Source organism: Somniosus microcephalus, chromosome 23 (genome assembly GCF_052327205.1).
Source record: "Somniosus microcephalus isolate GS21.2 chromosome 23, FLI_Smic_1.0, whole genome shotgun sequence".
Classification (NCBI taxonomy): Eukaryota; Metazoa; Chordata; class Chondrichthyes; order Squaliformes; family Somniosidae; genus Somniosus; species Somniosus microcephalus.
In genome coordinates, this window is record NC_141009.1 from 37,191,571 (window position 1) to 37,219,119 (window position 27,549).

At 42.9% G+C, this 27,549-nt stretch overlaps 1 protein-coding gene across 1 annotated transcript in view; it reads left to right on the top strand.

The window, feature by feature from the left end:
* Nucleotides 1-27,549, top strand: part of cacna1ba (calcium channel, voltage-dependent, N type, alpha 1B subunit, a) — an 820,126-nt gene that overhangs the window by 665,827 nt on the left and 126,750 nt on the right. The window contains exons 26-27 of the mRNA XM_085965795.1: nt 4,463-4,522; nt 5,938-6,044. Of these exons, the coding sequence (XP_085821921.1) occupies nt 4,463-4,522; nt 5,938-6,044 (167 nt within the window). The remainder of the gene's footprint in view (nt 1-4,462; nt 4,523-5,937; nt 6,045-27,549) is intronic.

The window sequence follows — 27,549 nt, forward strand, 5'->3', positions numbered from 1 at the left end:
CAGCCAGCCAGATTGAGAGGCTGGCTGGCTGCGGGCGGGTCGGCCTCATATGTGAGGGGCCGGTTCGGGGGAGGAGGATCGGCAATCGGCAGGGGCCGGGCATTGTGAGAGGGGCGAGTGGGTGGGGGAAGAGATCACCTGCAGGGGTCGGGGATCGCGGGGGAGGGTTGGCTGGGGATTGGGGGGCGAGGGTGGAGAGAGGATCGGGGCTGGTCACCAGAGGATCATGGCTGGCCTCATCATCATCATTGGCGGGAGGCCTGGGAAGGTAATCGGAGACCGGCGGGGGGGGGGGAAGTTGGGGGGGCGGTCTCAGATCGCGGGGGGTGGGTATGGTCGGGACCCTGGATCCAAGAGGTAGGTATAAAGTACAACGAGAGCTGGGTGTCCTTGTACACAGTCGCTGAAGGTAAGCATGCAGGTGCAACAGGCGGTTAAGAAGGCAAGTGGTATGTTGGCCTTCATAGCGAGAGGATTTGAGTACAGGAGCAAGGATGTCTTGCTGCAGTTGTACAGGGCCTTGGTGAAACCACACCTTGAGTATTGTGTGCAGTTTTAGTCGCCTTATCTGAGGAAGGATGTTTTTGCCATGGAGGGAGTGCAGCGAAGATTCACCAGACTGATACCTGGGATGGCAGGAATGACGTATGAGGAGAGATTGGGTCGATTGGGCTTGTGTTCGCTAGAGTTTAGAAGAATGAGAGAGGATCTCATTGAAACTTATAAAATTCTAACAGGACTAAACAGACTAGATGCAGGAAGGATGTTCCCGATGGCGGGGGAGTCCAGAACCAGGGGTCACAGTCTAAGGATAAGGGGTAAGCCATTTAGGACTGAGATGAGGAGGAATTTCTTCACCCAGAGAGTGGTGAACCTGTGGAATTCTCTACCACAGAAGGCCATTGAGGCCAATTCATTCAATATATTCAAGAAGGTGTTCAATATATTTCTTAAGGCTAAATGGATCAAGGGATATGGGGAGAAAGCAGGGACAAGGTACTGAATTTGAATGATCAGCCATGATCTCATTGAATGGCGGAACAAGCTCGAGGGGCCGAATGGCCTACTCCTGCTCCTAACTTCTATGTTTCTATAAAGCCACTTACCGCCCGGATGCAGCAGTCCCCGCCTCTGTTTAACTGCCGGGTTTCACAAATTATGTGAAACCTGTCCCCATGCAGTTAAACACAAAATGGAGGGAGGAAAAAATGAACTTCCAGCCTCATTACGATATTTAAGTTGAGGTGACGCCCCCTGGGAGCCGGTTGGTCGGCCCCCCACCCTTCCCGCCTCCGGTGAAACCGGAAGTGGGCGGGATCAGGTCGGGAATCCCCATTTTTAACACTTCAACTGCCCCCACGCTCCAAACCCACCCTTTTTTTTTAGGGGAAAATTCTGGCAATAGTGCTGGAAGCTGGCCCCACCCACAAAACTGTCCACGCTCCCAGGTCAGTGATGATGAACCTGCCGAGTTTCTGCCAATTGCGACCATTCGAGAAGGACCTGTCAAATATATGAATGGAGATCACCCCAAAAACACAGTAAAACATTCAATTAAAAAAAATTTAAATCGCTTTTTTAAAATGAGTTCAAGTTACAATAAATTAAATATTTTAAACAAAAATTTAATTTTTTGAAAAAAATAATTCAAGTTTTTTACAGGGCTAAAAATAAAACTACCTTTTTTTAAAGTATTTTTAAATGATCAATGAGTGAAATTTTTTAAAAACTTTTTTTCAATTCTTATGCAGGTAAAAGTAGGCCTTACCAGTCGTAGGATTTCTAAGGGTTTTCAGCGGGCGGAGGTTCTGCAGAAATTGGAACTATCCTCCCGCAGAGGCCCTTCTCCAGGGCAGGCGTCCGATCTGTCAAGAGCATTCTTCACAGATCGGAAATATCGGTTTTCAGTGCGTGCGCTTCGCATGCCTGAAACCAGCATTTCCGATGTCCCTACGGGTGCGTACACAGCCCGTACACACCCGTAGGGTTCAGAATATACGGGCCAATAAAATTGCACCGGGTTATCACTCTTAAATATATCAAGGAATGTTTTTTAATGCTAGGAAAAATAATAAGCAATTACGCTGCCCGCTTGCGCTGTTTCATGGATGATTTTACGTTTGTTACTGTGCAATTGGCTTTGGGTGGAAACTTGAACCATAACTTCACTTCAGAAAACCAGCGCAATTTGCGCCCATATTGCCGATTGCACCCAAAGCGGAAACTCTACTCCGATATATTTTGAACATGGCTCCCGTTGTTCCCGGCTGTATTTCCAAGCTTCTGTTATGTTTTCCAGTTCCAACCAATGTTTCCTACAATACTCTAAAAAATGATCTCTTGCTGTAGTAAATAATGAACATAACATAAGAACATAAGACATAGCAGCAGGAGGAGGTCATTTGGCCCCTCGAGCCTGCTCCGCCATTCAATAAAATCAGGGCTGATCTGATCTTGGCCTCAACTCCACTTCCCTGCCCACTCCCCATAACCCTTGACTCCCTTATCGTTCAAAAATCTGTCTATCTCCACCTTAAATATATTCAATAACCCAGCTCTCTGGGGAAGAGAATTCCAAAAATTCACGACCCTCTGAGAGAAGAAATTCCTCCTCATTTCCGATTTAAATGGGTGCCCCCTTATTCTGAAATTATGCCCCCTAGTTCTAGATTCTCCCACGAGGGGAAACATCCTCTCAGCATCTACCCTGTCAAGCCCCTTCAGAATCTTATATGTTTCAATAAGATCCCCTCTCATTCTTCTAAACTCCAATGAGTATAGGCCCAACCAGCTCAACCTTTCTTCATAAGACAACCCCTTCATCTCCGGAATCAACCTCGTGAACCTTCTCTGAACTGCCTCTGAAGCAGCTTTTATTAAAATAACCAACAAAAATTACTATAAATAAGCATTGGAAAATGGTAAACATTTTTACATACCATGTGCCATGGCTAAGCGCTTGCATAAATCGATGACCAATCAAAATAGGAAAGTATGAGCATTTTCTTAAAATAAAGATATTGTTAGTGTGTGGCCAATCTGAAGCAAGACTGCAAATTTTTTTTTCTCTGGCTAGGAGATATGTAGAATGAGTCTGTTTATGAAGGGTACCGTTGTGTTAATTAACTCCTTAAAAAGGGACTGAACGTCCCAAGGGTAAATGTAGACATTTGAGGATCAAATGTTCTGTGAAACTCTGTGGCTCCAGTACTGTTGGGACCATGGAAATGCAGCCTATGGACTGTAATGAAAAGGATTGAATAATGTTGATTATTAAGATGCTGCAACTGGCTGGGTATTTTGCTTGATCACCACTGGGATTCAGAGAGAACTTTCAGTTTGATCATCTTCGATATTTTAATTTTGATTGTTCACTTCCCTTAGAAAATTAAATAACTTGGGGAAGAGTGTACAATAGTGCAAGTTATACATGAGGGTGATTCTAGCCTAATGTGCCTGGTGGGAAACTGATGGGATGGGATCGGCTGCTCGTTTTGCACCCTGCCCGATTCTGCTTTGTCGTTGATCTTAATAAAAGGAAAATCGGGCAGGGTGTAAAATGGGCAGCCGATCCGATCTAATCCGGTCAGTCTGGTGGGTTACGTTCAGACTACCCCCATAGTCTGTCCGAAGAAGCAGGACTGATGGCCAAATTACCTCTGGCATTTTTAAAATTTGCCTTTAGTTTTATTAACTGAAAGTATACATTATCATAATTAGCCAAATTCTGGTTGCCTCTAATTGAGGTTACCTAGGCAATGGTTGAAGGCTTTCGGATGAGACGTTAAACCGAGGCCCCGTCTGCTCTCTCAGGCGGATGTAAAAGATCCCGTGGCACTATTTCGAAGAAGAGCAGGGGAGTTATCCCCGGTCCTGGCCAATATTTATCCCTCAATCAACATAACAAAAACAGATTATCTGGTCATTATCATATTGCTGTTTGTGGGAGCTTGCTGTGCGCAAATTGGCTGCCGCGTTTCCTACATTACAACTGACTACACTCCAAAAGTACTTCATTGGCTGTAAAGCGCTTTGAGACGTCCGGTGGTCGTGAAGGGCGCTATAGAAATGCAAGTCTGTCTTTTGTTAATTTGCAATCTGTTACAACAAGAGCTGTTTTAGCGCAGTGCTTTTTGCTGTTATTTAACGTCCCAACTCTCTTTTTTCACATTTCTGAAGACACTGCCTGAACTAATGGCAAAACATTGAGACTGACTCTTCAAATCTTTTGTCCATCTTTTGCCTTTTTCACCTGTTTATATTTTATCTGTTTTCATTCGTCTCTCTTAAATAATTCTGTAATCAGCAGTGTATTTTTGCCAACTTGCATGGACGTATCATCAATTACTAATGCAATACTGAAATTGATTATTTGAAGCACCAAGAAACACGGAAAAATGGACTTTGAAAACAGCGGCATTAAACACTGTCAATTCTAAATTAAAATTATTTCTTGCCTCAGGTTCTAAAATATCTGGATTACGTGTTCACCGGAGTCTTTACATTTGAAATGGTGATAAAGGTAAACAGTCCTCCTGGATTCTTCATAAATTCAATGCATGAAGTGTATTATTTGTAAAAGAGGTCTGAATTTAATTATATTTTGTCGTCACTGGCTGGAGTAAACAATTTGAAATCAATATTTATTTGTGATTAATGAGGGCAGCTGTTTGCTGGATTGAGCTCGGGTCTGATTGTTTGTATTTAATGAGTCGTGCACTGTGATAAATTTGTGTATCGGGCACAAGTAAATGACACAAAACTGGAAATTTGAATATTTTTGTTCAAAAGCATGCATTTTAGAAATTGCTTCATTGTGTGCTGTGAATTACTCAACACAATATTTATTTATTTATTCCCTTTGATTTTTGAACAGCCCTTCAAAAATTCCTGTTGTGTGTTTGAACTTTAAAACTTTTGTGATTTTTAAAACTGCTGTGAAACTGGGAGAATCAAAGGATGTTCTGACATTCTTGTTGAATGCGTATAAGGACCATCGTCATAGTCTTTTGGTACAGCTTCACGAGCCTTCTGCATTCATTTTACAGTGTTGGAGAATGAATCCATAGGCCTAGAAATTTGTTGGCGCCATGCCCGTTTTACTGGGGTAAAATGGGTGCCTAAGTGATCACGTGATCAGAGGCTCCAAAATGGCATTGGAGAATTTGGGTGCCCTCTTCCAGCCATTTATTTCCCATCTTGGACCCTTCCCTGTTGTCTGCAATCAGAGAGCACCTCCCCTTCAAGAGGTATTGGTTGCCTTTAAGTGGCGCCAAAGACGCCCGATTTCCTATCTTCCCCCACAAACTGGTATGCAGCCAATGAATAGCCTGACTTACAGAAACATAGAAGGAGCAGGAGTAGGCCATTCGGCCCCTCGAGCCTGTTCTGCCATTTAATGAGATCATGGCTGATCATCCAAATTCAGTACCCTGTCCCTGCTTTCTCCCCATATCCCTTGATCCCTTTAGCCTTAAGAAATATATCTAACTCCTTCTTGAATATATTTAACGAATTGGCCTCACTGCCTTCTGTGGTAGAGAATTCCACAGGTACACCACTCTCTGGGTGAAGAAATTCCTCCTCATCTCAGTCCTAAATGGCTTACCCCTTATCCTTAGACTGTGACCCCTGGTTCTGGACTCCCCCGCCATCGGGAACATCCTTCCTGCATCTAGTCTGTCTAGTCCTGTTAGAATTTTATAAGTTTCAATGAGACTTATGATGAGGTCACAGCACCAATTTCACGTGGTCCCTGAGGCCACATGAACAGGCGCACACGACAACGCCCCATTCCCTGCGGGCCCTTTTTCAAGCGCAATCGAATTTCTAGGCCACAGTCTTAAAGATCCGCAAAAGCTTTTTGCTAAAAAAGGAAAGAGTTGTGTTTTTCAAATTTACGTATTGATTTAACTTTACCTCATTTCCTTTCATAAGATGATTAATTTAGGCCTGTTGCTGCATCCTGGCTCTTATTTCCGAGACCTTTGGAACATTCTGGATTTCATTGTCGTCAGCGGAGCTCTTGTGGCTTTTGCCTTTTCGTGAGTAGCACCTGTACATTTTTGTGTTCCGAGTTCACCTGTTGTCTGTTTTAACCCTTGTAAACTACAGGTTAATTGAAAATATTGGTTGCATCTCACAGATTCAATACATGCTCAGTTGAATTATTAAAGTGTATTCTGTTTCTGTTGGGCGCAGAAAATGTTTCACGTTATTTTATTTATTTGGCTCTTAAAATGTTCATTTCTACCCTGTTTTATTCAACGAATCAAGGAAGTCAAAGTTGCAGCACCTTGACGGAAATCTTCAGCTAAAATAGGAAGAATTATAACTCCTGAGTGGTTGGCCGGCGGAACACTTGGGCCTGTTGCCCAGGAGGTGCTGCGAGAAGCCTGACCCCATGAACATAGCTGCAGTGAGCTGCCCGCCCAAACTGGCCATCTAGCAGCAGCTCCCTGGGTGCTGACCAATTAGCCCCACACGCCTGCTCTTTCCCTATTGCCCTGCAATTTTTTCCCCCTTTCAATTATTTATCCAATTCCCGTTTGAAACATTATTATTGAATTTATTTCCACCACCCTTTCAGGCAGTGCATTCTAGATCGTAACGACTCGCTGCGTAAAAAAAATCTCCTCATCTCCCCGCTGGTTCTCTTGCCAATGACTGTAAATCGGTGTTCTCTGGTCACCGACCCTCCTGCCAGTGGAATCAGTTTCTCCTTATTTACTCTATCAAAACCTCTCAAACACTTCTATTAAATCTCCCCTTAACCTTCTCTGCTCTAAGGCGAACAGTCCCAGTTTCTCTAGCCGCTCCACATAATTGAAGTCCCTGGTACGGGATGCCCACTGGTAAGCAATGTTCCCTCTAAATTCTTTCTTCCTGCGCGGAAATTTGCTGGGCAGCCGCACATGCAGGGTATCTCTTACAGCGGCAGCGGCTGGTGAGCAGCCTGCGCGGGACCTTGCGATTGATGCGTGGCCGCCCACCTTAGGGGGAACGTTGGTGGTAAGTGCACTGCTTAGATATTAACTCCCATTCTGACCAAATGGAAGGAGTTCAAATGCCCCTTAGTATTTTTGGCAGTACAGGAAACTCTCGATTTACCGGCACCTAAATAACCGGAAATCTCTGTTAACCGGCACAATTCAGGAGTAGGTTCAGGTAAGTTTTACTTCATATTAGTGGCTGTTCCTGGATCTGTGGCTGTGTAATCGGGGTTGCTGCACTTGTTGCTAAGCAACAGGGACACTTGGTCTGTGGCTGGGGTTCCTGCAGCTGTTGCTAAGCAACAGGGAAGCCTGGATTTGTTGCTGTGTATGGAGCTCTCGTACCTTTTAACTATACCTCTCTGTAATCTGGATTTTTTGATAAACCGGCACCACGCCAGTGCCGGATAAAAAAAGAGTTTCCTCTATCTTTTAACAGTTTATTTGTTTTTATTTCAAACTTCATATTGTTAGCAGACTGCAACCAAATTAATTTATTCGTTTGGGAGTCAAAGTTTTGTTTACGATCCATTTTCAGTGCGAGGGCTAATACCCAGGTTGGGTTCATTATGTGTTGAAATGCATTACTGGCAATGTTAAACTTATGCCAATCAACAAAACTAGACCAATGCGACAAGGTAGGAAATAGCCCAAAATCCTGGCCAACAACTTCCTCCACAGTGGAGAAACATTGCCTGAAGACCCAATGCATTAAACCATGGGCAGGAATTTAACTCGGGAGTCGAGTTGGAGGCGGGATTACAACTTTCGGGGTTGTAGTCCCGCCTCCATCTAGATGCGGCCAATCCACGCGATTGTAACTTGATTGACCTTGTTGAGCCCGCCCAGCGGGTTCAGCAGGCCAATTAAGGGCCACCCGGCAACAGGTGATGTCACAGACTGAAATTTCATCTGTCAAGAGGTTTTGACAGATGAAATATCAGTGTTTCACAGCTGTTTGAAGCTGTCAAACACTGACGGTCTTACTTACTTCTAACCTGAGTCCTTCTCCACAGACTCAGTTAAAAATCTCTCCTGCACAGAAAGCTGAAGGCTGTCACTTTTGACAGTTCGCAGCCATTTTGCTTTCTGTGCCGGTGAGATGAGGGACTCCCGGAACCTAAAGGAAGGAAGGCTGAAAAGGTAAGAAAAGGTATGTAAAACTTATTTAATCACTTTAGACACACCAAACACACTTACCTTTGCACTCATGCACACATCACTCACCTGAACACTGTCATCTCAACCCTTCCAAATCCTTCAACCCGACGGCCCGCCTCCTCTAACTTGCCGTGGTTTGGAGCCGTCGGGAATCCCACACTTCAACATCAAAAGTAGGGATTAGGCTAAAAACTGCCTGTTAACTACCTGTTAACAGGCAGTTAATTGGCACTAATCCCTTCCTGCCTCGGGTAGGTGGGTCCCAGTGCGGGGCGGGTACCCACCTCCTTTGAAACTGGCATGGAGGCGGGTTTGGGTGCAGAAAGGGGTCGGGACCCCTGATTTCAGGATTTTAACCCCCCACACGCCTCCAATCCCGACTCCACGGCACAATGAAAATCCTGCCCCATGTTTCTGCAAATACCATGAACAAAGTACCCAAGTGCCTGACCAATATCAGATTCTGAAAAATCAGTAAAAGAATAACACCAGTGCTTCATTGTGAATCATTTGAATGGAGCAACCTGGTCGTTAATACTCATCATGATGCCTGTAAAAGGCAAGGAAGAGACTGAGAACAGTACAAAACTGCCAATAAACTCTACATTATATATCAAAATAAATGGATACATGGGAGTGATTCCAGGGCTGTGAATCTCATCTTTGATTTTAGATGATAATTACAAGCCACTTGATCTTTGCCTGTGGAGTTTATGACAGCATTTTATTAGACTGCTACCTTGTAATCTGGAAAATCCATTGTTCTCCACGTATAAAAATGGTAACATTTTCTGGCATAGTCGATCAATCAAGTATAAAAAGTTAACTGCAGGTCCTGTTTTTATAATACTGAGTGTTGAATACATCCGTTGATATGAGCTGAGGTGCAACCCTGAGCTTTCAATTTGCATTGGAAAGCATTGAAAACACAAGCAACAGTCTGAGGCACATCTAATATTATTAGAAACATAGAAACATAGAAAAATAGGAGCAGGAGTAGGCCATTGGCCCTTCGAGCCTGCTCCGCCATTCAATATGATCATGGCTGATCCTCTATCTCAATACCATATTCCCGCTCTCTCCCCATACCCCTTGATGCCTTTTGTGTCTAGAAATCTATCTATCTCCTTCTTAAATATATTCAGTGACTTGGCCTCCACAGCCTTCTGTGGTAGAGAAGTCCACAGGTTCACCACCCTCTGAGTGAAAAAATTTCTCCTCATCTCAGCCCAAAATGTCCTACACCGTATCCTGAGACTGTGACCCCTCATTCTAGACCCCCCAGCCAGGGGAAACATCCTCCCTGCATCCAGTCTGTCTAGCCCTGTCAGAATTTTATACGTTTCAATTAGATCCTCTCTCATTCTTCTAAACTCTTGTGAATACAGGCCTAGTCGACCCAATCTCTCCTCATACGACAGTCATGCCATCCCAGGAATCAGCCTGGTGAACCTTTGCTGTACTCCCACTATGGCAAGTATATCCTTTCTTAGGTAAGGAGACCAAAACTGCACACAGTACTCCAGGTGTGGTCTCACCAAGGCCCTGTATAACTGTAGTAAGACATCCTTGCTCTTGTACTCAAATCCTTATTTCAATGGAAGCAACTCCAAATGACTATGCGATTCCACTTCTTGTTATGTCACCTGTAATGTATCACCAGGATCTCTCAATGCCGGAACTATCGATGCTGCCACTTATCATTGAGATGTTATGCAAAATAAATGGGCACAATTTTTTTTGTGATTCATGAAACCTAGGCGGAAGGTCAAAGTCAGGACACCACCAAGTTGCAAAGCATAGAAGAGGGGATGAGGTAACTCATCAACTAGTCATTAGATTAGATTTGAAATATCTGCAGATTGTAGGAGGAAGTGAACACTGAGAGGGGTAAGGGCTTTCACAGTGTTGAGAACCAGGGAAAGAATGAGTTCGAGTCGAGGACTGAGCAATGAGTCAAGATGTAATGATTCACTTGTTGCACTGCAAGAGGAGTGGAGGCCGTGAACACTGAGGAACTGAGGACATTTCATCTGAACGAAGTTGATGAATGTGGAGTGAAATCATCGATAAAAGCATGGATAAGGCTGGATGATGAGGGAAGGAGATCATTGATATGAGGAAGGAACCCAGTGAGGGGTGAGAGAGAGGGAACAGAGCCTTTAGGAACCTCTGAGTTGATGGCAAAACAGTCAGATGATATGGCATCAGTACGGCAACTGATTAGTCATGGCATGCCAACCTGTGACAAATCACAATTTGCAGCACTCACCACAGTGCAATCCTCTTCCTGCAGTGATATAATTTTTAAAGTCAAGCAAGGAGGCCATTTAAAATGTTGGCTTGTCACTCCATTCCTGTTGACTTCTCCGAAAGCTCTTTCCCTGCTGACTGTGAACCTGCCAATTATGCCTGCGCGTGCCTTTGATATCAGTGTTCAATTACCACTGAAACTGATCCAATCCTGCAATGGAAGGCTGACTAATTAAAGGTAAGCCCGCCAAATATTTCTGCCTCTCCTTGTGCAGCTAGACTGTCAACTTGCCTGATTTTTCTCCCTCCAATTGTCTCTCAATTTTTGCCTTTCTTTGCCACACTGAATCACTTGCCCTAGCCATCATCTGCCAACAACACAGTTCGAATAATTCAAGCACAGTTTAGATAGCCAAGCAGCTGGGTACAACCAACATAGATTGGTTAAAAACTACACAATGGTAACATCTTTAGAAGACAAGCAATTGTAAGTGTTGGTTGGACTTGTGAGAGAAATGAAGAAACTCTGTCCGAAGAATTGAAGAATACGTGATTGTCACTATGCGGGGTTGGGGGGTGGTAACCACAAGTGAATGTCATCACATTTTAAGATGGCCATTTGCAGTGGAAATGTGACCTCCGATATTTAGTTTAAATGTGGTGAATTTGAGGTAAAGCTAAAATGCAGTATTGAATCAGAACTGCTAACTGGTTCAGGCCTTGACTGTTTCTAACAGCAGGGAGCAAATAGTAGCTTTTGGAGAAATAAACATCCATTGTTATGAGATTTTTTAAATATAAAAATGAGTTCCCTAATTCTGTAGGTACATCCTCAAACAATTTCTTTGTGCCTCTCCTGGCTTTTTGCAAATATTCCAGCAATATCACACACATCTCACAAATAAATTGCTCCATTTTATTATGTGTAACTTGGCAACATTTTTATAATCAATTCACAGTTTTTATTGAAATTGCATTAAACTCTAGTATAGTGAATAAAAACTAGGATCCCTGCTGCTGTTGGTCATATTGTCATATACCATTATTGCAGCCTGGAATTGTGTACTGAGATTGCTCGTTGGTTTATTTTAGTGTGGCTTGGGGTTTAGTGTTGTTGAAACAAAACAAATTGCATTGTTTGCAACTACATTTTCGATTTTCTCCCCTCTTGAGTTTTGAATCCCACTGGAGTTTAGTTCTACAGGCACCAGCAGGCCTTGGTATTACAGCCAAGTGACCCTTCTTCATAGTGATATGGTGTGATAGCAGGCTATTTGATGTTGAAGAGCATCACAACAAGGCCTGATCATGTCCTCACCCTGTGTCCAGCGAGAGTCACTGGATATAGGATCATGAATCTTGGCTGACTTGTTTCCCATCCCTGGCCTGTCAAAAATTGTAGCAGCCCCTACCACTTCCCTAAGTGAGATCTTCTAGCTCAACAAAGACTAGGGATTGCATTTGGGACCTTCCTGGTCTGCATGGCTCAGTACCCCCTTAGACTGGTGCAATTAGCCACACTCTCTATTTTTGTTTAAAGGGCTGCTAGATATTTGCACCTAGCTTTTTCTTGACTTCCAGGAATCATCCTATTTATATCTGTGTATCTCTCCATTCTTTGCAGGATTTAGAGATCTATTGCCCTTAATGTTGGCATGTGGTGGTGTGTTGGGGGTTGGGGTGGCCTCTAGTTCTGGTCTCGCCCGCAAGTGGAAACATCTTCTCTATGTCTGCCCTATTAAACCATTTCATAATCTTGAAGACCTCTTTCGGGTCACCCATCAGTCTTCTCTTTCTAGAGAAAAGAACTCCAGCCTGTTCAATCTCTCCTGATAGGTATAACCTCTCAGTTCTGGTATCATTCTAGTAAAATCTTTTTTGCACCTTCTCCAATACCTCTATATCTTTTTAATACGATGGAGACCAGAACTGTTCACATTACTTCAAGTGTGGTCTAACCAAGGTTCTATACAAGTTTAATATAACTTCTCTGCTTTTCAATTCTATCCCTCCAGAAATGAACCCCAGTGCTTTGTTTGCTTTTTTTATGGCCTAATCAACCTGCGTCGCTGCTTTTAATGATCTGTGTATCTCTATCCCATTTAAACACTTATTTTCCAAGGAGTATGTGGCTTCCTTACACATTGCAGTTGGTATAATTGTTGCTTTTGTTTATCGAAACATTTTTATTTTGGAATTATTTTAACACCGAGAGATTGTGATCAATGAACCATGCAGTTTGATTTTTTTTTCTTTCAGGAGAAACTCTGAGCTGCTCAAAGTGAGGGATAACAGTGCGGCTGTCATTTTATCCACTTTGTTGCGTTAAGTTTTGACAATGATGTGTGATGTGGGTCAGGCAGTGGGCGCAGCTTTGCATCAAAACTTTTCCATATCCCACAGCCAGCCATCCTTGTTTCTTTCTGAGCCTTGTTTGCAAATGGAGTATTCAATTATGTACAGTGGACTTGCATGCTCTGAGAAGTTAATGCTGTGCAAACCCATTTAACCTCAGACTGCTGCAGTCGATCAAAATAGGAGACTTCTTTCCAATCAGTCTGGGTTGAATTCAAACTCAAGACCCAGAATTGAAGAGCCACTGTTCCCAACCAATGCATCACCCAATCCCCAAGAATTAACTAATTAACAATTAAAGAAAATATGATTGATATTTGTTTTTGTTGTTGTCGCTGTTGTCTTGTAACTGACCTGTTTTTTCTCTCCTTGGATGCGGGGATCTGAACAGGAGTTTCCTCGGGTAAGGATTTCATTGCAGTCTTAAAACAAAAATACGTAATCTTGCTTCTGTGATTATGTCTGTGTGGATGTGCATAGTGTGTTTTATATGCATTAATTAATGTATGTGTGATGTACGAATGATTGCATGTATGTATTTAATGCTTAAAAGAAATAGATCATATACCACGTTCTTGCAATTCTAACGAGAAAGTCTACATATGCTAACAAGTTCCTGAACGAATTTGTGATGATGTGTGGCAGGCTCAGTGATTTTGTAATGTAACAGTTCTTTTAGAAGACTAGTTGCTTAAAACAGACCCCTGTAAGATTAAACTGGTTGTTGGTTATCTAAGCTTGTTCGTTCCCTTTCTTTCCTTTTTTACATGAAATAATGTCAATTGACTTTAAAAGTCACTCCACTGTAGAAGTCTTAGAAAAATTAGGGCTATTTTTAGTAATTTTCATGAAGCTGGGCTTTAGGATTGATGAGAAAAGCAATTTGCATGTAATTTTTTTAGAATTCAGTTTCAAATAAAGCAATCATTGTGTATTCAACTTATTAACATCTATTAATATTAAAAACCTTCCTTCCTTTCATAATAACTGTAGCAGGCATTTCAATAAGGATGAATTACAAGTCTTATCTGGATTAATTCATCATAGAACCATTTCAGTTCAGGTTACGAGTCCCATTTTGAAAACGGAATATATTATCCTGAATGAGAAATGTGTTGTCTAATATATTTTCACAGAATCTTGAGTTATTCTCACTACCAGTAACTTAAAAAAATAGATTACCTCTTGTTTCTTTTTTTGTATGAGCAGATCTAAGTTCTGTCAGAGTGCAGTGCTAGCGACTCTGCAGACTGTGACAGAAACCAGAACCCAAAGGATTAAGGCATAATTTGCTTACTGTTAGTGGGTATTGGTAGTGACTACTAGGATTTATTGTATTCTCCTGATGTAATTATATTAATTGATGTAATAACCTCTTAGTCGAGAGGACAAAATGTTGGAAATCTGAAATAACAATAGAAAGTGCTGGTAATGCATCGTAGGCCAGGCAGCTTTAAAAGAGGAAGAAAGGTAACAGTTCAGGTGGGACCCTTCAACAAATCTATGATGAAGGGGCCCACCCAGAATATGAGCCTACCCTTTGAGATGCTGACTGAACTACATGTTCCCAGCATTTTCTGTTTCTAGTGCCGTATTATTGTAGTTTATTGAGTCGCTGTTTCGATTATGGTGCATCCATGTTGAAAGTGTATCAGATTTTCTGAGTAAGAGATGTGAACGTTTATTGGGATTGTGCATGACAGGAGAGCGGATGAAAAACGAATATAGTGAGGGGAAAATAATTTATTTGGGAAGCTGCTGCTGTGCACGTGTGGAGTCGTGGTTGATCTAGATATGCGGTTTCTGAGTTTGACTGCCTCCATTTTGTTATGAGGTTTAGAGAAAAGAGGGACTCACTGCACCTTTTAGAATCATCGCCGAGATCTGATTTACCTATCTCTAATCAAATTCAATTGTACCTATGCAAATTATGACTTTGGAGCTTCTAAGTTGTAGAAAAATTGCTTGTGTTTAACGTAAATATATAGAGAGAGATGAAAATCTAAGAGAATAAACTGAAATTCTATTTGCAACAATAGAATATCGTAATTTCTTTACTCTGCGTTCTGGAAATGAATGGCATGTTAATGAGATTCATTTACATGGATAATTAATGGATTGGAAGTTGTAGTGGATAGGATGGGTATTAACCCGGTAATTTGTTTCTTCTCTTTAACAACTTACTATTATAAAATATTTATACACGATCAAAATCACTTCTGCTTTGGTTATGCGTCAAGAGCTTTTATTGAAAGGATGATGGTGACAAGTACATATAGGCGTTCAAATACATCAAATCAGTAGTATATGAATATCAAGACGAAAAGGCCCATTTGGTCTATTCAGCTTGTTGTTTCTACTGACTGGTTGTGGAGTCTCAACTCCTTTGTCATTATCCTTGGATTCATCCCCAACCCTTCCTGTTGCAGTCTTGTTCTGGATGTCACGTTCTAATTCTGCAACACAATTCTGCTCCGTTTTCTTCTTAAAAAATCTTTCAGCAAACCCAGCATTCAGTGCTCCAGGCCAGAACTCATTCTGTACATAAATAACACTGAGTAGGACACGTATCTTCCAAGCTCCTGTTTTTGCTGGTTGCCTCTTAACTGTGAAAGTGTATCCACTTTATATACCATGGAATTAATTTCAAAATGTCACTACTATTTATTTTTAAATATTTACTTATTTACACCCCTTATTATTTTCTAAGTCTGGTCTTTCTGTGCTCTCTCTCTTTTATAATGGAGAATAATCTGAGTTCAGCTAACCTGCCTTTGTCCCGAATTTAGAGATTAATCACTCTGCTCTGCACAGTTTCTAAGAAATAAATGTCCTTTTGGAGGTAAGGTAAGTTAAATGTATCATTATAAATGGCAGTCTCGCTGTTGTGTTTGCGAGTTAATACAAGGTTGTGAGACTTGCCATTCGTTGGTCCGGTATGACAATACAATTATTCTTTGTCTTATTAATATCAGCCCAGATTTTACTGTAAAAATGACAGCGTCTGAATGACGCACGGCGTTATTGATGCAAAAATCAGCAAACAACTTGTGGCGAGGAGATACCCCGTGAATCGCCTTAAGTTGTTGGCCGATTTGCGCCACTCCGCCATTAGCTTCGCGAAAACGGCATCTCACCCTTAACCTCCGATTGAATTTCATGAAGTTGCTGCATATGCATATTAATTGCCCATTAAACTTGCCAAAGAAACTACAGCGTAAGTACCTTTTTAACATTGTGATAATTGTTAATGACTGCCAATCAACCCCTCTTGCCCAGAAAGTGAATAAATTGAAGTGTGGCGTCTCATTCCTTCAGGGTGTGAATTGTTGTTGGAGATTTTTTAAATGTCAAATTTAAAAAAAATGTTTCTTACTTTTCCTTTCTGCCTCTCTTCTCTCTCTTAATATAGTCTTTCATTATTTCTCTTTCTGTACCCGATTTGACATTGAATTCACTCACTCTACTCCTCTCTCCTTCTCGGTCCTTTCTCGGTTTATTTCTCAATCCTTTAATCTAATTAGTTAAGAAAATACACTGCTTGTCCCATTGTTCACCAAGGTCCCAGATGCTCTGTTGCCCTCACTGCATCGTTATCAGCTTGCACGTTAGCAACATTGTGGGCAAAAAATTTTAAAACCTAAATGTGCACAAACAAGTCTATCTAACCATCTATCCAGCAAAATCTGGGCCATCATCTCATACAGTAGTGATAGTTTTAAAGGTCAGTCCACAATCATTCCTAAATCCTTCTGTTCCATCCTCTTCAAGCTGCATCCATTCATCCTGAAATACAAGTTAATATTATTTTCACACAATGCCCATCACCAAGAGTGGCTCGGTAGCACCACTACTGACCGAGCTGGCCGAGTCCTGAAGGACATAGTTGCCAGTCTGGGCTTGCAGCAGGTAGTAAGAGAACCAACACGAGGGAAAAAACTACTTGACCTCGCCCTCCCCAATCTATCTTTCCCAGATGCATCTGTCCATAAGAGTATTGGTCGGTGTGACCACCGCACAGTCCTTGTGGAGATGGAAGTGCCGTCTTCACACTGAGGACACCCTCCATCGTGTTGTGTGGCACAACCGCTGTGCTAAATGGGATAGATTCAGAACAGATTTAGCAGCTCAAAACTGGGCATCCAGGAGGCATTGTGGGCCATCAGTTGGAATGCAAAAGAAAAGTCAGGGGTGACATTTGGGGGAAAGAACGGGCATAGATAGGAAAGAAACGAAGTCAGGAGAATTGCAACACCAAACAGAAGGAGTCCAAGAAACTGATGAGATGCAAAGGAGGAACATGAGGGGAATATGGCAGAAAATATGAACAACAATAATGGAGCCTTTTTTAAGTATATCAGGAGCAAGGGAAGGGTACAGTGGGATTGTGGATCATTTAACAGTGCCAGTGGGAGTGATATCTGAGGACAATACTGTGAAATTACTAACTTATTATTTTATAACTGTTTTTACCATTGAAGGGGGAGATGTGGCTAAGTTGAGAGAAAAGTATAAGGGAGAGAGTGAACTGGAAACCCTTAGTGTCACAAGGGAAGGTGTAGTAGAAATTAGGAAGCTGAAGATGAACAATGCTCCAGACTTTGACAATGTCCACCCAAGGGTATGGGTGGAGTTAGTTGAAGTGATTGCAGTTCCCCTCACCAATATCTTCCTCAGTGTAATTGAGCAATGTCCCAATAGATTGGAAAGTAACAAATGAGACCTCATCTTAAAAATGGGTAAGAGTTGAGTACATGAATTACAGAACTGTTTGCCTTACCTTGATTGTAGAGATTTGAGATTTGAAGGATAGCACAAGAAATCATCTGGAAAGTTATGGTCTGATTATAACGGACCAGCATTGACTTAGAAGGGGCAGGTCATGTCTGCCATTTTACTGGAATTCTTTGAGGAGGTTGCAGATCTGGTGAGGGTGAGGCATTGTATGCTAGCTACCTAGATTTCAATTTTGACACTATCACGCATAACAGACTTAATCTCAAGGTGCATGCCCATGGTATAGATGGCAAACTACTAGGCTGGATTGATGCATGACTGAAGGGTGGGGAACAAAGGATTTTGTATGGGGAGGTGTCAAAATGGAAACCAGTTGCCACTGGAGTCCCACAGCGGCCGATGTTGGTTATAATTTTTATAAATGACTCAGAGGATGGAATATTGTCCAAAGAGCCTACTTTTGCAAATTACATCACATTGGGCGCAGTGGTCAGTGATGCTCACCAATGTGTGATAATTCATAGGATCTGGGGCGGCTAGGTGAATAGGCAGAGATGTGGCAGATGAAGTTTGGCACAGATAAATATAAAGTTATGAGATTATGTAAAAGAAGTGAAAATGTGGAGTACATATTAAGTGGTCACATGCTAGTGATAACAGAGCAAAGGTGGATCTGGGGGTTTTGGTAGATAGTCGTGTTAGTTCACTGTTTGCAGGTGGTGAATAAAGCAAATAAAGTACTGGAATGTATTGTTACAGGAGTGACATGAGGTCTAAGGAGGTTGATCTTGAAGTTGTATCAGGCCTTGGCGAGGCTGTATTGAGTCCTGTGTTCAGTATTGGTGTCCGTATTCCAGGAAAGCTATAGAATTATTGAAGGGTCCCAAGGAGCCTGATTCCTGAACTTAGAAGGCCGAGCTATAAGCAAAGACTGTCTACCTTGGGACATTACTGTCTGAAGAAGAGGAGGATAAAGGGGGTCTTGATAAGTCTTTTGAGGTGTTTATGGTGCGGAGGAATTGGATCCAAGATAGTTCTTTGAGCACAGATTTGAGGACGAGGGGACACGGTTTACAGTTAAGGATGTGAAAACAAAGACGGGAAATCTAGGCAATGTTTTATAGGAAGAAGGTCATAGAATCAAGGAACAGGTTACCAATGGGGGTGGTGGACCAGGTGGGAGGTGGTGAAGCAAAATATCCATAGCTGGTTTGAACAAAAGAGGACTGGAGAAACAATTATGTTCGGGAGGATTTATAGGACTGCTAGTTTCAGAATCACAGTAGGGAAATTGGTTAGGAAGGTAGGCTGGATCAATTGTCTTCTCTTGCCCAACATATTACTGTTACTATGTATGTTTCTGCCACTTGCCTTTCATTTGGCCAACTGCTGAGCTCTTTCGGGTAATTGAATTGTTAAAGCAAATTGTGAAAGAGAGGCCCTAATACTTTGCCTTGGGGAAAAAAAGTTATTCCCCAGCTCCAGTAGTGCTCATTTATAATTACTATCACGTATTGTGTAGACAGATTTCGATTCATTTTGATATCTACTCCTAATGTATGAGCTAGAAGAAGAAGTTAAAGAATTAACACACAGACATTTTTATTTCAGTTTTAATTATTGGACTTACCAGTGCTTTGGTACTGCTGTTTAAAATATGTCAAAAAAATCAAGTATGTGTAGTTGAGCAGGGAGTGAATTTTAAATATAAAATGAATAGTTTATTACCAGTAGGTGTTAATATGCATTATAACATGCTGGCTGTCCTGTTGGCTGAAAAGCTGGCTATTAATGAATGCTTGGTACAAGCTCGCATTCCGTGCATAAGCTCAACACTTCAGTACTTAAATCATTACTTATCTGCTAATGGTCTCAATAAACGCTTCAGCATGTTTTATTCTGGAAGACAAGACTGAGAGCTCATTGGAGCACCTCTGACTTCTCTATCCTAGCATAACACAGACTGAAATGCTTATTCCGACTTGGTGCTACTCTTCGGAACTCCCTCTGTAATTCTTTCCACCTCTGCTCCTCTCTCACCCCCTTTAAAAACCTCCACAGAATCCAACTCTGTGATCTGACCTTTGGTCATCTCTCCTAATCTCTTCCTCCCTGGAAGGAGCAAACGGGAACTCATACAGTGGGTTATTCATAACTCCAGAGACTTGAGACTAATCTAGGCCGACACTCCAGTACTCTAGACTTCCATAATTCCATAGATTCTAGAACAGTTCCCGTGGATTGGAAGGTAGCAAATGTAACCCTACTATTTAAGAAAGGAGGAAGAGAGAAAACAGGGAATTACAGACCAGTTAGCCTGATACCAGTAGTAGGGAAAATGCTAGAATTTATTATTAAGGACGTGGTAACAGGGCACTTCGAAAATAATAATAGGATTGGGCAGAGTCAACACGGATTTATGAAAGGGAAATCGTGTTTGACAAACCTGTTAGAGTTGTTTGAGGTTGTAACTAGCAGAATAGATAAGCGGGATGTGGTGTATTTGGATTTTCAGAAGGCATTCAATAAGGTGTCACACAAGAGGTTATTAAACAAAATTAGGGCTCATGGGATTGGGGGTAATATACTAACATGGTTTGAGGATTGGTTAATGGACAGAAAACAGAGAGTAGGAATGAACAGATCATTTTCGGGTTGGCAGGTTGTAACTAGTGGGGTACCGCAAGGCTCCGTGCTTGGGCCTCAGCTATTCACAATCTATATCAATGATTTGGATGAGGGGACCAAATGTAATATATCTAAGTTTGCTGATGATACAAAGCTGGGTGAGAATGTAAGTTGTGAGGAGGATGCAAAGGGGCTTCAAGGTTATATAGACAAGCTAAGCAAGTGGGCAAGAACATGGCAAATGGAATATAATGTGGAGAAATGTGAAGTTATCCACTTTGGTAGGAAAATAGAACATCAGAGTATTTTTTAAACGGTGAGAGATTGGGAAATGTTGGTGTTCAGAGGGACCTGGGTGTCCTTGTATATGTGTAAGAAGTCACACAACACCAGGTTATAGTCCAACAGCTTTATTTGAAATCACAAGCTTTCGGAGCGCTGCTCCTTCTTCAGGTGAAGTGGAGAAATGCATAAAGACACAGCTTATATAGTCAGAGAATCATGTCAGATGTTTACAGGTAACCTTTCCAACTGCCATTTATCACACCTCGGCAGTCAAATTGGACCCCTCCGGAGGGTCGCTGCCCTAAGCTTGACATGTATGCTCAAGCTGTCAGGAGATGCATCAATGCCAGATTCATCAGCCGCACTCACAAGACAGTCCAGAATGTCACCCGAGCACAACGCAACGCCATCCACGCTCTCAAGACCAACCGCAACATCGTCATCAAACCAGTAGACAAAGGAGGTGCCATCGTCATACAGAACAGAACGGACTATTGCAAAGAAGTATACCGACAACTGGACAACCAGGAACACTACAGACAGTTACCCGCAGATCCGACCAAAGAACACACCCGCCAACTCAACAGACTGATCAAAACCTTCGATCCAGACCTTCAAAGCATCCTACATGCTCTCATCCCACGTACTCCCCGCGTGGGAGACTTCTACTGCCTCCCAAAGATACACAAAGCCAACACACCTGGACGTCCTATCGCATCAGGCAACGGAACCCTGTGTGAGAACCTCTCTGGATATGTCGAGGGCATCCTGAAACCCATCGTACAGGGAACCCCCAGCTTCTGTCGCGACACTACAGACTTCTTACAGAAGCTCAGCACCCACGGACCAGTTGAACCAGGAACGCTCCTCGCCACGATGGACGTCTCGGCACTCTACACCAGTATCCCCCACGATGACGGCATCGCTGCGACAGCCTCAGTACTCAACACCAACAACAGCCAATCTCCAGACGCCATCCTACAACTCATCCGCTTCATCCTTGACCACAACGTCTTCACCTTCGACAACCAGTTCTTTACCCAAACACACGGAACAGCCATGGGGACCAAATTCGCACCCCAATACGCAAACATCTTCATGCACAAGTTCGAGCAAGACTTCTTCGCTGCACAGGATCTCCAACCTACGCTATACACCAGATACATCGACGACATTTTCTTCCTATGGACCCACGGCGAAGAATCACTGAAAAGACTACACGATAACATCAACAAGTTCCATCCCACCATCAAACTCACCATGGACTACTCCTCAGAATCAGTCTCATTCCTGGACACACGAATCTCCATCAAAGACGGACACCTCAGCACTTCACTCTACCGCAAGCCCACGGACAGCCTCACGATGCTTCACTTCTCCAGCTTCCACCCTAACCACGTTAAAGAAGCCATCCCCTATGGACAAGCCCTGCGAATACACAGGATCTGCTCAGACACTGAAAGACGCCCTTGTAAGAACGGGATATGACGCTCGACTCGTCGATCGACAGTTCCGACAGGCCACAGCGAAAAATCGCATAGACCTCCTCAGAAGACAAACACGGGACACAACCAACAGAGTACCCTTCGTCGTCCAGTACCTCCCCGGAGCGGAGAAACTACGCCATTGTTCTTTGCAGCCTTCAACATGTCATCAATGACGACGAACACCTCGCTAAGGCCATCCCCACGCCTCCACTACTCACTTTCAAACAGCCGCCTAACCTCAAACAGACCATCGTTCGCAGCAAATTACCCAGCTTTCAGGAGAACAGCGACCACGACACCACACAACCCTGCCACAGCAACCTCTGCAAGACATGCCAGATCATCAACACAGATACCATCATCACACGTGAGGACACCACCCACCAGGTACATGGTACATACTCATGTGACTCGGCCAACGTTGTCTACCTCATACGTTGCAGGAAAGGATGCCCTGGAGCATGGTACATCGGCGAGACCATGCAGGCACTGCGACAACGGATGAACGGACACCGCGCAACAATCACCAGGCAGGAGTGTTCCCTCCCAGTCGGGGAACACTTCAGCAGTCAAGGACATTCAGCCTCCGATCTTCGGGTAAGCATTCTCCAAGGTGGCCTTCGAGACACACGACAACGCAAAATCGTCGAGCAGAAACTGATAGCCAAGTTCCGCACCCATGAGGACGGCCTCAACCGAGATCTTGGGTTCATGTCACGCTACATGTAACCCCACCTGATGCAGGGTCATCCAGACTCGAGTCGACATTGGCTTGTTCTCTCTACACAGATGCGGCCGGACCTGCTGTGATTTCCAGCCAAAAAAAATGTTTTTTGTCTTTTTTTGTTTTTCATACAGACCCCAGCATCTGCAATATTTGACCCCTTGTGACCCCACCTCATTGTTCTTTGATGTAATGTTTCCCTGACTGACCTGTTTGGACACCATTCACACCTTTGACTGCTGTGATTATCTCTCTGCCGAGGTGTGATAAATGGCAGTTGGAAAGGTTACCTGTAAACATCTGACATGATTCTCTGACTATATAAGCTGTGTCTTTATGCATTTCTCCACTTCACCTGAAGAAGGAGCAGCGCTCCGAAAGCTTGTGATTTCAAATAAAGCTGTTGGACTATAACCTGGTGTTGTGTGACTTCTTACATTTGTCCACCCCAGTCCAACTCCGGCATCTCCACTCCTTGTATATGAATCACTGAAAGTTAACATGTAGGTACAGTAAGCAATTAGGAAAGCAAATGGTATGTTGGCCTTTATTACAAGAGGATTTGAATATAAGAGTAAAGATGTCTTACTGCAATTATATAGGGCTCTGGTGAGACCACACCTGGAGTATTGTGTACAGTTTTGGTCTCCTTACCTAAGGAAGGATATACTTGCCATAGTGGGAGTGCAATGAAGGTTCACCAGACTGATACCCGGGATGGGGGGATTGTCCTATGAAGACAGATTGAGTAGACTAGGCCTATATTCTCTAGAGTTTAGAAGAATGAGAGGTGATCTCATTGAAACATACAAAATTCTTACAGGGCTTGAGAGGGTAGATGCAGGGAGGATGTTTCCCTGACTGGGGAGTCTAGAACCAGAGGTCACAGTCTCAGAATAAGGGGTCAGCCTTTTAGGACTGAGATGAGGAAACATTTCTTCACTCAGAGGGTAGTGAATATTTGGAATTCTGTACCCCAAAGGGCTGTGGAGGCTCAGTCGTTGAGTATATTCAGGACAGAGATCAATAGATTTTTGGATATTCAGGGAATCAAGGGATATGGGAAAGTGGAGTTGAGGTAAAAGATCAGCCATGATCTTATTGAATGGCGGAGCAGGCTCGAAGGGCCAAATGGCCTAATCCTGCTCTTATTTCTTATGTTCTTATGAAAGGTACCATCTTTCAGATGAGACGTAAACCGAGGCCAGGTCTGCCCCCTCAAGTAGACGTAAAAGATCCCGTGCCACTATTCAAAGAAGAGCAGGGGAGTTCTTCCGGTGTCCTGTTCAATATTTATCCCTCAACCAACACCTAAAACAGGTACTCTGGTCATTTATTTAATTGCTGTCGTGCGAGCTTGCTGTGCACAAATTGGCTGTCGTGTTTCCTACATTACAACAGTGACTACATTTCACTGAGGTTGTGAAAGGCGCTATATAAATGCAGGTGTTTATTTCCTAAATGTTACATGGGTAAACACAACAGTCATTTTGAATGCAACCCCAGCAGGAATTAACTGAATGAACACATCCCATGGTATTTGAAGAAAAGCTGGGATGTTTAACATCCACCTGTACCACCGGAACAGGCAAGCTGCCTCAGGTTAATGTCTCATTTGAAGAATGGTACCTTTGACTGTGCAGCACTCCCTCAGTATAACATTGAAGAGTCAGCCTGGATTAGGTGCTCAGCTTCTGGAGTGGGCCTTAAACCCACCAACTTCTGATTCAACTGAGCCAAGCTGAGCTCCATGCCCCTGGGCTACTGAAGGGAAGAATCAGCAAAGATTTCATCTCATGATCACTAGGCAGTGATACCTGGTCAAGAGTTTGTATGTGTGGGCATGGAATGGGATGAGTGTTGGGCATCAGCCCTGAGACCCTGCATAGTTGGATCGCTTGCTGATGCTCACTGTCGAGTCTCACACGTGAAGAATGGTCAATTGAGCAAGGTTCGGGAGAGTCACTAACACCTGTGGAACGGTAAGCACCAAGGCCTTCAGTAGATTTGGGAAGAAAAATGAATTTGGTGGCATATTTGCACATCCTTTCAACATGACTAAAGCTATTTAAAGAATGCCCAGTTGGTGCTGTTTATATTTCCTTCACTGATGCCTGTAAATATCAAAAGGACAATATGGACCATCAAACTGCATGCCTAATTTAAGTCTACATACAGTCAATTGCCCTCATTATTATTTACAGGCACAGCCTGCATAAATTAAATGTGTCGGAGAATGTTGGCATTATAAGAATGATGTAATAAAATGAGTTTAAATTCTAAAATGGATTAAATGGTAGTAACATTTCCAAGTAATTATTTGCTGTACAAATAACAGTCATCCATGCAATCACATAATATAGGTGAATGTATGAAAATGATGGTGATGTAGCTCAAGTAATGCTGCACAGCAGTGCTTTGCTGAGCACCAGACCATAATTAATCATTCGTCATGCTCATTAAAAGCACTCCTGTTTTTATTACAGTAGTTTGAACACTATTTGTTCCTCGTCAGTCATGCAAACTTTTTATTGGATCATTAATGTGAAACAGCCTCTTTAATTTAAGCATGTATCAGCCAAACTGAGGAGATGTTTCCTTTGCATGTTATGTTAAAATCATTTTCATCTCTCCGCAAGTATGAATCTTGTCCCTAGTTTCCTGATTTTAACTCTTTTCTCATTTTAACTTTGTACATCCATTCCTTTACACGGTTAAACAGTCTGAGCGATTTTGCAATTTATTGCTTGTGGCTTTAAGCATTTAGCAGGGAGCGATGTTGTGCTTTCAGTTTTACATGAACATGCTTTACAGTCAGTTACATATTTAACAGGGATACGGCAACAATTTGTATTCTTCAAACTGGTGAGCAGAACAATGCTGTTCCTCCGCAGTATTGGAGAAAGGCAAAGCAAATGAAACAATTACAGTCTAACAGACTGAAGTGTATAATGTGAAATTACACTTGAGGTGGTGGACTGCCCGATCTCTGTTTTGGGGAGTTTTACTTGCAATACTATTCCAAATTTATTTCCATAAATCCAAACAGTTTCCTCAACTTTTCTATGTAGTTCTTCCACCAAGAGTCTCCTTAAACCTCTCTCTCCCTGTCTCCTTCATCGTCGCCTCCAATAACAAGTGCAAGGAGCTCATGGACTTCTTTAGTCAGTAAGATTGAGACTATCCGTTTAGCTGCTTCTGCTGTCCACCAAACCAAACCTTTCCCCCCACCTACCAAACCAAACCTCCCCTTATGTTCCCCCCACCTACCAGACCAAAACTCCTCCTAAGCTCTATTTGCCTAGGCCCTGAACCCATGTCTCTCTCCCATATACATGAGAGTTTCTATCACATGTCCTCTCATGCCCTCTCTGAGCTCATCTCATCCATGAGACCCACCACCTGCTCCCTTGACCCCATTGCCACAAAACTGCTGACCATCCACATTATCATCCTGGCCTCTATTCTAGCTGATACTGTAAATGGTCCCCCCCCCCCTTTCAAAACTGCTGTCATCATCCTCTGCTCAGAAAACCCACCCTCAACCCCTTTGTCCTTGCGAACTATTGCCTTATTTCCAAAGTCCTTGAATATGTTCTTGCTTCCGAAATTCGCACTCATCCTTGCCGCAACTCCCTATTTGAATCTCCGATCAGGTTTCTTCCCTTGCCACAGCGCTGAAATGGCCCAACCAAAGTGACAAATGACATCCTATGGAACTGTGACCATGGTGCATTATTCCTCCTCAACCTATCTGCAACCTTTGACGTGGTTGACCACATCATCCTCTTCCAATGCCTCTCCTCTGTTGTTTAGCTCAATGGGCCTGCCATAGCTTGGTTTCACTCACCTATCCAATGATAGCCAGAGCATCTGCAACAATAGCTTCTCTTCCCACCCCTGCACTATTACCTCTGTAATCCCCCAAAGATCAGTTGTGGGCCTCTTCCGCAGCTACAACTACAGACATGGGGTTAGCTTTCTCATGTATGCTGATGACATCCAACTCTACCTCTCTGCCACCACTCTGACCCTGTCCACTGCCTCTTTGGCTGTTGGACAAGCAGTTTGACAACAGTCTTGGATGAGCCGCATTTTCATCCAGTTAAATATTGGGAAGACAAAAGCCATTCTTTTTGGTCCCGTCACAATCTCTGTACCCTCGCCACGGATTTCATCTCCCTCCCCGTCTTCAGCTCTTCCCTTTCTCTGTAACCCGCCTGTAGTCCTACACCCCTCCTCTAACTCTGGCCTACATCCACACATGCACACTTCCAACAGGGATCACTGGGTCAGTTTTCCCCCTCCTCAGTTCAAGGATTCTGAGGCCAATTGTGGAATTGTTTGCTGTTATCCTGGCTGAGATTAAGTAAGTTAGCACAGATAAGGGACTGGATTTGGGATCTTGCTGACCTATACAGCTCCCTGAGCCATCAAGAGAGGGTGAAATGGAAGCTTAACGATGCTCAAGTGTTACATGATGGTTTAAAATGTATTTTATTCAGAAACAGACCTTTACTGTTGTGTCCATTTTGTATTTTGTTATAGCACTCTACAGAATTATTAGGTCACAGTGACAGATATGCAGGATATTGAATCTTGAGCAAAAATATAATTTTTGTATGTTAAAACCAGACTTTGCAAATAGAACTGATAATATGAGGGCATGGCATTGAAGAACTGTGTTTTTCATCCTTGATTACCTTTTTCTGATGAGGTTCAAACTTATGTACAATGATATGCACTTCTATAGTGATCCTCACATACAGGAAGATGTCTCAAAAAGTGCTTTAAGGAGGAGAAACCATGGCTGGTGAGCAAGAGTGTTAAGTTGGGGGCTGAAGACAAGGTGGAAGAGAAGGGTTTTGAGGAGGTTTTTTGAAAGCCAGGAGAGAGATGGCAGAGTGAAGTAGGGAGGAAGTTCAGA